Source organism: Montipora foliosa, chromosome 6 (assembly GCF_036669935.1).
Source record: "Montipora foliosa isolate CH-2021 chromosome 6, ASM3666993v2, whole genome shotgun sequence".
NCBI classification, from domain to species: Eukaryota; Metazoa; Cnidaria; class Anthozoa; order Scleractinia; family Acroporidae; genus Montipora; species Montipora foliosa.
Genome location: NC_090874.1, coordinates 61,526,356 through 61,536,355, shown reverse-complemented (window position 1 = coordinate 61,536,355; position 10,000 = coordinate 61,526,356). Strand labels below are relative to the sequence as shown.

Here is a 10,000-nt window from a genome sequence, read left to right as displayed (position 1 = left end):
CTTACTGCATTTATTAACCGTTATTTCATCTATTTGTCTACTTATTTCGTTTTTATTCGATCATGATCATGTAAATATAATTACGTAATTGATGTAAGTATTAGTTGTGTTAGTTTCTGGACTCTAGGATCGGATTTAAGCGCTATTTACATTCTGTATTATTATTATTGTTATATATTAAAGACTATGGAAGCGTATCAACAAATGGCCAATTGTAGTGGGTCCCATTCCTTTTCACAACTTTAAACAATTGCCTTTCGTTGTTAGTTACTCTGAGGGAACTGAGCCGAGAATGACGCGGAAATCAATTATGAATCTTCGATAAATTGTCGGCATGACAAATTAGCCGTTCAGGAGAGAGGGGTTTGGAAAGTTGCGCATTAAAGAAAACGAAGATTTATTGTCCGTATGTTTCATGCACCAGTCAACTAATGACTTGTAATTCAGTGAAAGTTCCCGCTCTTTATCTGAGTGCACGTCTCAACATCTTTCTGTTATTCTTCAGTTTATTGTGCATGCACTTTAATTACGAATTAATTTACGAATTAAATAAATCCACAAACCATGTTTGCTTCTTTAATTTCGCCAAACGAGAGAATAAGAATGTCCACTTTAACGTCAACAGAACGCACTAAAAAACAAACAAACAAACAAACAAACAAACAAAAAAAAACAACAAGGATTTAATTTTATGAACATATTGCAGATAATTATTAAAAAAGCCGATGTTGTTGCATACAGAGGGGTTCATCTGCTCATGAATTAGTATTCTTTAATGCTCAAAGATGCATTCCATGCCAATAGCTGCCTAACAAACTTTCTCCGCATCTTCAAATACTGAAGTAATTAGGAGGATAACCGGACAGGAAAGACGAAAAGGGAACGAAATTTCACAGAAAGGTAACCTTGAACCACTAAGAACATATTTCAATTTTTTTTGTGTGTGTCAAGCGGTCATAGGTTAATTATTCAAGGAATGGATTCCGATTTGGTGATATTTGGTGGAGTCATGCATATGGAAGTCGTGATGGAGCTTAAGTCCTTGGCGCGAAATCGATTGAAAATGTAATGAAAATCATTGTTACTTCTATAATTACTATATACTCAACAGCATATTGCGTTTCTGATTGGTCAATGAGAAATGCATAAATAGGTTATAGACGTTATAGAGTACAATACGGAAGTTGCTATGCAAACAGAGCGACAGAATAATTTGAAATTTACTTGCATACTACCGAAATGATATTAAACTTATGGTTACGTTCGAAGCATGCAGCTGCCTTCGATAAACCTATGGGAAATCCTAACCTCCGTAGAAGGGTCTCACATTTTTGTCATAATCTGTCATGATAGCTGATAATAGGCTGGAAACGTTCCTTCCTGGCTGTATCAGCGAGATATTCCTTCTTACAGCAGGTAAATTGCTGGAAGAAAAAAACAGACTGAAAGCTGATATATATATATATATATATATATATATATATATATATATATATATATATATATATATATAATAAACTATGCTATATTCTAAAATGCATGTCGCAGCGCGCGTGAGGGTAATATATCACCGGTGCCCGAAGGACAGGCCAATAAATAAGTTGTTATTTGTCACTGGGTGAGGTATTTCCCACACGAATTACATAATTAACTTCCAAAGCTATGCAAACGACATCCTTAAATGCGTCATCAGATTAGTGCTAAGGAGTTTTGGACTCTTTGAAATTTGAACGGGGCTGTAGACCCGGGGGAAAGGGAGGGGGGGGGGGGGGGACTGCCATATATGGACTATATAGGTATGTGCCGCTGTGAAGGGTATGATTTTCAAGCAGTTTACTCTAGGATAGAGTATATAACTCATAGGAAAATAAAAGTTGAGAATGTTGCTGAAAGTGCCAAAATCTTAACATTCCAGCGCAACTGATCTTCTGGGGCCAAAGGATCGCTTAACAACCAAAGACTCCTTTACTTGTTTGTCCTCTGGTCTCATTTACTGCATCTCCTGCCGTCGCTGCCCTGCCATTTCCATCGGCGAGACTGGGCGCACTCTGAGGGAGTGTTTTGGTGAACACCTCCGAAGCATTCCCCGTCGCAGAGCATTTCAGTTCTAACGGACATACCGCTGCGGACGCGCTGGTCCGCGGGATCAAACTCTGCGATGGTAACAAACAGAGGAAGAGATATGAGATGCGTCTCGTCTTTCGTCTCGGGACATGCCAACCGCGCGGCCTCAATGCTGATTTTCAGTCCATTTAAAGTTCGCGCGCGCGTGCACAACGCAACTTTCAAATTTTAAATCAAATACCAGGAAGCGTGGCTTAAAACATTAACGAACATTCCACTGATGAAGGACACAGTCCCGAAACGTCTGGACGTTTGTTAAGATTTTGGCACTTTTAGCAACATTCTCAACTTTTATTTTCTTATTGTAGTAACAAGTGCCACGCAGCATACGAAGTTTTTAACTTCTTTCATTAGAGAGCTTAAGCAACGACAACGGCGACGGCAACGAGAACGTCACTAATTTGCATATTTAGCGGGTAAAAACAATAGCTTTTCACGCCCTGCACGTGCGTTGTTTGCTTTTGTCCATTTCGTTGCCGTCGTCAGCAAAACAACAAAGTGAAACATCCAAGTTTTTGGTTTTATCAGGAGCCATAATCGGGGATGGAGACCGTAAGTATTGGGATCCGCGCGGAACCATGATATGGGACAATTTTTCTATTTTTAGAACAAATTGCGCCATCCTGACGTCATATATCTGCGCGGACTCACGCGCAATTCGTGGGTTCTCGCGTGGATGTTGTCCTCTTGCGTAATCAAATGGCGTGATAATAAAATGGCGGGCGAAAGTTGCGATTTTGTACAGTGATGCCAGGGGATAACAGCTGATTCAATTGATATGGAAGTCGATAGCTCTGTTAAAAGAGCAAATGATTTAAATTTGGAAGAAGTCAGCTCAGCCACACAACAAAAGAGAGTGAAAACGGTGCTTAAGACACTCTGGGATGACACGAACAGTGAGAAACCCTTTCAGGTACGTGGTACGCAAGTCGATTAATTAAATTTGTTGCTTTTAGTTTAATTCACGGCATCGGTTTTCACGCTCTTTCCCGGGCTTTCTGGACTAAAATAAATTAATTAACACCCAATATACTTCAATTATGTGCAGGTTGGTAAGCTTAACCTTCGTGAACACATTCTTGCCAAGAGCAACGAATTAAGATCTCTTGAAGCCATCGCGTCAGATCTCCAGGATCCCAGAGTAGAGGCTCGTGTCGAGGTTGTGGAAAGAAGTGGAAAGCCATCCCTGGTTGTCGTCAAGAAACGGAAAGCCTCTCTCTCTGACGACGTGCCTTTTGACGACGTGAGACTCGTTGTTGATGCAAATGGTGAATATCGTTTGTTTGTGTACCACTTTGAGCTCGTAAGAAGGGGCACAATTAATATTAATCAGCCGGGACAACTGAGAAATGCAATAAACGAAGTCGTCGAGAATCGTCCTTGTCCTGGAGTGGACACTAGGATAACTGGCCAGCAGGATTATCTGTCCTCAGAAGTAGAAGAACAGACCCTTCCTTGGCACAGAGTTTTGTCAAGAAATTGCGCGCGATTGATAAAAAATGCCCAATGTGAGAGTGGAAGAAAGTGTCGATGTTGCTACAAAACAGAACAAAAACTGTCAGAACGCTTAAACCAAAAGAAGTCTCTGACTGAAGAAGACGTAAGGAGCAGACAATCTGTGTCATCCAAAGTTCGCTTCTCTTGCCTCAGTCCAAAGAGCCAAAGTAAGCGATTGAAAAATATGCGGCAATCAAGGAAAAACATGACAAAGCAGGTCAAACGGTACAGAAAGAAGTTCTCTGTTTTAATGTCTGATACACATAGCTCTGACTTGGACAAATTGATGGAGCGAGTTGAATCTACACCCATGGGAAGAAAGGAATTTGAAAAATGTGTGGCAGAAGCTGATAGTTTACGACCCGGTGCAGGGCAAGTCTTGCGTGAGATATGGGATTCGGACAAAGTGAATTTCCGAAAAGATCAGGCAAAAAACGGTAAGTTTTAGAAGGTGTGTAATTTGATCTACATGCTTCAGGATACTCCGAAATGCAAAATTGTAAATTGGTCAGAAGATGATAAGAAATTAAGTAAGAAGAATTATCAGTAATTTTGCGTGATAATCAGTAACCAAATAACTTAAGGGGCTGTGTGAAGGATACGGGAAGAGAAAAGTTCACACTTTGGCACAAATATATCTGATCATCCCTGGTGTGTTTTATAAACTTCACTGTTCCAGACCACCACCCTCGCCCCCCTCCTGCAATAAACGAAGTCGTCGAGAATCGTCCTTGTCCTGGAGTGGACACTAGGATAACTGGCCAGCAGGATTATCTGTCCTCAGAAGTAGAAGAACAGACCCTTCCTTGGCACAGAGTTTTGTCAAGAAATTGCGCGCGATTGATAAAAAATATATTACTTACTATTGTTTTTCAGTAAAAACGAGACTTGTCATATTATATAAGGCAAGCTGACGTTGCCCTAAGTATAAACTATCACAAAGAGACCACTTGAACTGGTCTGCTGCCTAGAAGAAAGCGTAATTAAGTTTGTAAGATCATATTATTAAGCATCCTTAATTAATTAAGTACGCTTATCGACACTGTAAGTTTTCAGCTTGTCCCTCAAGCTTTGGTCGGCTGAAACGACTTTGCCCTCCTGAATCAGTTTTTTCTCTTCTTGAGCACTATAGAATTCCTAAAATCTGGTATTACATATTCTCTTTACTAGCTCTTGCCATATGGAGCAAGCCCTAATCTCTTCAAATGGTGCTGTGCATGCCCTTTTTGATGCTGCCAAAAATAACTCTTGTAGCTCCTCGTCTAAAGCAACCGATTGTTTTGTCAGCTTCATAAGGTTTTTTGGATATCTCTTCAGATTTTTTTCAGTCAACATTTCTCTTATTCTTTTATCTAACGTTAACAAAACAACAGTAAACTTACTATTGAAGAAAGTCAACTTTCCCTCGTCCAACCTTTTTAGACCCAATGGCAAAGATGTTTTCTCCTCTGCAGAACAGACCATTTCAGACATAATTTTAACTTCGGCTGCATAATTTTCCTTTGTCGCTTCTGAAACTCTCCTGGCTCCTTTCCGCCCATTAACAATCTTTTCTCTTCCTTTCCGTAGTTTGTGCAGCGCCGCCCCAGATACTCTAGCAACGTCCACAAAGTCGGAATCGACAACAGTGTCCGCGCCTTCACTTGCATTTGTTTGGGTTTTCCGTTTGTCAGTGTCAATCTTAATTTGCATGACTGCGCTGTGAAAATTTTCGTAAAGTGCCCAGTAGATGGTGTTAAGAACAACGGCAGCATGAAAGTTGACTTCGTCTGTTTCGTTCTCCTGCAACTGAATGGTGGTGACAATTATCTTTTTCATGTTTCTCCAGACTTCTGATTCCTCCACCGTCAACAACAATTGGGAACAAATAACTGAAAACGAAGCCCTTTTGTCACTGTTTTTCACCTTAGCGCTGGATATTTCGGTGAAAGCTTTAATTATTTTGGAGTAAATATCCCGACAAAGCTTCACAAACATTACCCTGATCGTGTCGCTATTGAGTAGGGTGGACACCATTTGCTTGCGAACTGGAAATATTGACAATGATTTTTCATTTCTTAATTCATTTTCGCAATGTGTTTGTGCACTCAAAACGTAAGACTTAAGAGTCTCCTCCAGCCTTTTTACGTCGTCGTTAGAAAAGTATTTTCCAGAACTCTTTTTCCTTTTCTCTTTACTGGACTCATTCCCCTGTTTGTTTCTGGCTTTTGGTACCTTTTTCCTCCTTACATCTTTCTGTCCTCTGCTAGGCGATTCCTCCCCAGACATGGCTGACGAATCATTTCCACTCGATAGGTCGGAAAAGTCACTCCACTCGTCTTCTGAATCATCCTCACTTTCATGTTCACTGTCAAGGTCAAGGAAGTTGTCAAGGAGGGCTTGGCTTAAATTTGGAAGCGATACTGCTGAGAGAAATCCTATATCTGCCTCATTCACTAAGGTAATATCGCCCGCCATTTTCCCTGCGCGACATCCGCGAAAATCCTCGCAGCAATGTACGTGCGTGTCGCGCACGCGATGGCGCAATTTGTTCTAAAAATAGAATAATTGTCCCATATCATGGAGCCAACCCCAATACTAGAAATGGCGCGCGCTTACGGTCTCCATCCCCGATTATGGCTCCTGGTTTTATGAAGAACGTCAGCACTTGAGGATAAATTTTCATTTTCTTGCCTAAAATGAAGTGCCGTTCCGACTGGTCTCATCTTTGAGGAAATACCACACCCTTGTCGCATTAAAAACGTTCAAATAGTCACGAAGCGATTAAAATAACGCAAATTTATATTTTGAGATGACGTTCTCGTTGCCGTCGCCGTTGTCGTTGCTTAAGCTCCCTATTATATAAATCATAGCCTTCCGGTCTAGAATAGGGTATCATTTTTCACGAAACTGACCAGTCGGTTGAAGATTTTATCAAGACTAAGGAAACCAGAAATTCCCACTCAAGAATATAAAAAAATCACATCGGCAAAGTTTAAGTTTACGTAACTTAGCCTCAACAGTGTCAATAAATGTCTATCATGAAACACCTCTGGATATTATTAACTGTCAAGAATCAGAATTTAGACGGAAATCGGTGGGAGTTTACTCTAGTATAGGGAAGCAAAATTCAGCTGAACTAGCTCTGGTATAGGCTGAGGGTTCCAGGGTCCCAGCGGCACATCCCCACTTAGAAATTCCTAAATTCCCCCCCCCCCCTTCCTGCATCCCGGGGGCTGTAGACTATGAAGTTTATTATTACAATGTTTCCACTCTGCGGCACAACGCTCGATTTGTGTCATCCCGCATATAATTACTGGGTTGCCAGTCGGAAAATGGGTAGATTCTTCGTTTGATTTTCCGTGTCGGTAAAAGTCTTGCCTGTCACTCCCCTGGTAAGTGGTGTCTTTGTGCATATAGCCTTCTGCGCTTATTTTCTTAGGATACATACATACATACTTAATTGGCTTTTCAGGGCCAATGAAAACAACGAAACGACGGAACAGAACAACAACAACTGTTAAGAATCCCAACTGGCCGGAGGCAAACCAGTTGGCTATTTACAAGTGCAGCTGAGAAGTTGGACCAGGGACTACCAGGATCAAATTCAACGAGTGGTCAGAGCGTGTCTTGAACTCGGGATCTCCGGATCTCAAGGCAAGCGCCCTAACCACTGGGCCACACTGCCTCCAAGAGAGAGGGTAGTGGAAATGCGTGGATTTCTCTGGTGGACACAGGAGAATCATTAACTTAGCCTGCAATGGAGTCGAAAGTCATGTAGCGCGAATGGCGTTTTAGTGGATCCTTAAATAAAATATACCCTTATGGAGCTCAATAATGGAAAGTCAGTTGGATAAACTAGGCAGGCGGTGAAAAACCAACACCTGGAATCTCAAAAGCGACGAGTAATGGACTTCGACAACAATCTATCACCCGTCGAGTTCGAAATCAAAGTGAGGTGTATTTCTAAAATTATATATTTAACCAAGTGTGCTGTTATGTAGAACAGTGAAACCAAATGGAAAATTCTCTGGTAACTTATGGGTTCAACAAAGACAAAGAACGATTGAACGAATCGAACACCTTACGTGGATCTGTGATCAACTCTGCACAGTCTTCAGGTAAAAAAAATAATTGGAAATGTAACAGCCAAGAATTATTTGAAAGAAAGCCTGTCGTGTATTTTGTGCTTCATTATTCAAGGAAAAGGTTCTTCATGGAAACGGTTTGATCCTGAAATTTAGTTTGTTGCAATATTGCGCATATTTGACACGATTGAGTTTCTTCTCTTCACGCAAGTAATGAAATAGAAGGGGTTTTTGCCTCTAATAGCAAATATGTTGTTTGTTTCAAAAATTGTTCGCTGGAAAAGGTGGCCTTTATGAATTCATCATGTTTTATGATATGCGAGCTTAACTGGATAGTTTTTATGGCAATAGTAAACCATTTTCTTGTCAAAATGAGGTTAGCGTCGTTCTGGTGTGTTAACTTAATTAAATCGTGAGTTTGTATTTGCCGTCTGCCGCGTAACCTTGATTTCCACTCTCAAAATTACCTCCAGGACCTACTTTTTGCGTAGAATAAGCTTTTAGAATGATGTTCTTGTTTTGCATAAAGCAAGCTAACAAAATATGTACCTTGCTGAGTTCGCATTTGTTAGCGTTAATAGTATTTTCGGTCCGATGCTTCTGTTTTATGGGGGGTATATTGTTTTGGTCTCCCATCCAAACACTAACCCTGCTGGACATGAGGTAACTTCAGTAAAGTTTGGTATTACAAAGCCGTCAGATGCTCAGAGGGCACGCTTAAACTTGTGGTGAAAAGAAGGGAACTTGTAAGGGAATTTGAAAATGATCAACATGTCAGCCCAGAAGCCAATGTTTCTCGCTTCTCTTTTATTTGTTAATCTTCAAAGACTGGAATGCTGTAGTTCAATACCACAAAATTCAGTGCCTTCTGATTTTCTGTAACACGTACCACAGGCAACCCAGTGTAAGCTTCACGGAAGCATCTTGTTTTATCTGTTTTCTGAGTTTATGGTTTTGAAGTTCATATGACGAAAGGACCTGTCATAATACTCACAATATCTTAGAGGAAACACATCGAACGAAGAGCAAAATCAGGAAAATCGCCACTGTGTCTCTAAGTTTCATCTGTATTAATAAACACGGAAAGGATAATAAAATAAACCAATAAATAATGAAACATTATCAATGTCATTAATTAAACAAATTTTAAATTCGCCTTGTTTGTCCAGTCAGCCAGGTAAAGTACGCCATAGTATGTTTAACCTTGGCTAATCGCACCCGAAGACATCTTCAGTTTCGCCCAGACAATCAGACTCCCTTACTTGCTATATAAGTTAACTTTTAAGGGCTGATTTTCTTGAGCTCCGTAGAAAAGTACAATAATTCTATGATTGTTTTAAATCAAAGCTCCTTTCGAATATTAAACCTATATTTTCCCCAGAGGAATTGGCTTCCAAACAAATGAATCCACACAGGTAGGCGTTTGATACGAAAGCATGCAAGTAGAATACCCCAAAAGTGACCTTTACCTTATAAATAGTTTATGTTAACTCACACTGATAATTATTTAGATAAAGTTTTAGTATTAAAAAAGAAATAATTGTATACGTGATCTAACTAGTGACTTGGTAATACTTATGTGCTATTTTCTTCCACGGGTAAAATCTGAATATCCATTTGAAACATCATCTTTAGTGCGCCCCCTACTTTTACATTTACATTTAAAAATGTTGAAGCAGAAAACGATTTAAGCCGCTTCTATTAAACTTTATACATTTTAGTTTCTTTAAATACAAACTTATTTATATAATCTTTAGCTTGATTTTGATTTTTTTAGAAATTCTTAAACGTGAAGACCAGGGTTGCGATTAAACTAATGTTAGCTATCGAGGGAATGGTTTGAAAGGATTGGTAAGCTGTTAAAATATAGCAATTCTATTTCATAGTACTGGGATAGTAACCGCATAAGACTGAACTTCTCAATTTGCCTCGAATTGAGGGAAATACGAATCCTCTGTGGCAATATTTGAATCTAAGTTTCCGACATCTTGATTAAGTGCTTAATCTTCATGTGTTAAACTTTTAATTAAACACTAACTGTACCTAACATGACATCGAGAAATATCTACAACAGTCATCGTGTAAAGTCATTTAGCCGAAAGAAATTCATCAAGCTTCTCATTATTATGCGCAGCATCATTACCTATTTACCTTCGTAAGAGTTGCTCGAGCCGCCTGGACAGTGTCTTCCACCTCGGAATTCTCGTTCTTGACTGCTTTTCGTTTGCGAAAATAAATATTGTAAACAGCTTGTACTGGTCTAATGAGCCGCGGTTTCTACGAAAGGTTTGTGTCACACCATGACTACCCCT

The 10,000-nt window shown here is 39.9% G+C and overlaps 3 protein-coding genes across 3 annotated transcripts in view; 1 reads left to right on the top strand and 2 right to left on the bottom strand.

Moving 5' to 3' along the window:
- The window catches only part of LOC138008053 (gamma-aminobutyric acid receptor subunit beta-like), a 15,374-nt gene extending 5,425 nt beyond the window's left edge, over nt 1–9,949 (bottom strand). Inside the window, exons 1-4 of the mRNA XM_068855238.1 lie at nt 9,840–9,949; nt 8,683–8,753; nt 1,309–1,424; nt 564–631 (exon numbers count right to left, since the gene is read on the bottom strand). Of these exons, the coding sequence (XP_068711339.1) occupies nt 564–631; nt 1,309–1,424; nt 8,683–8,753 (255 nt within the window). The 5' untranslated portion in view covers nt 9,840–9,949. The remainder of the gene's footprint in view (nt 1–563; nt 632–1,308; nt 1,425–8,682; nt 8,754–9,839) is intronic.
- LOC138008854 (uncharacterized) lies at nt 2,903–4,146 on the top strand. Its single transcript, XM_068856138.1, has 2 exons — nt 2,903–3,037; nt 3,173–4,146. Exons 1-2 carry the CDS (start codon nt 2,903–2,905, stop codon nt 4,067–4,069), a joined length of 1,032 nt encoding a protein of 343 aa, XP_068712239.1. The 3' UTR covers nt 4,070–4,146.
- Nucleotides 4,759–6,226, bottom strand: LOC138008850 (uncharacterized). Its single transcript, XM_068856136.1, has 2 exons — nt 5,836–6,226; nt 4,759–5,409 (listed from the first exon to the last, which is right to left on the bottom strand). The coding sequence occupies exons 1-2, from the start codon at nt 6,076–6,078 to the stop codon at nt 4,759–4,761; spliced, it is 894 nt and encodes a 297-aa protein (XP_068712237.1). The 5' UTR covers nt 6,079–6,226.
- Nucleotides 9,950–10,000: the final 51 nt, after the last annotated feature.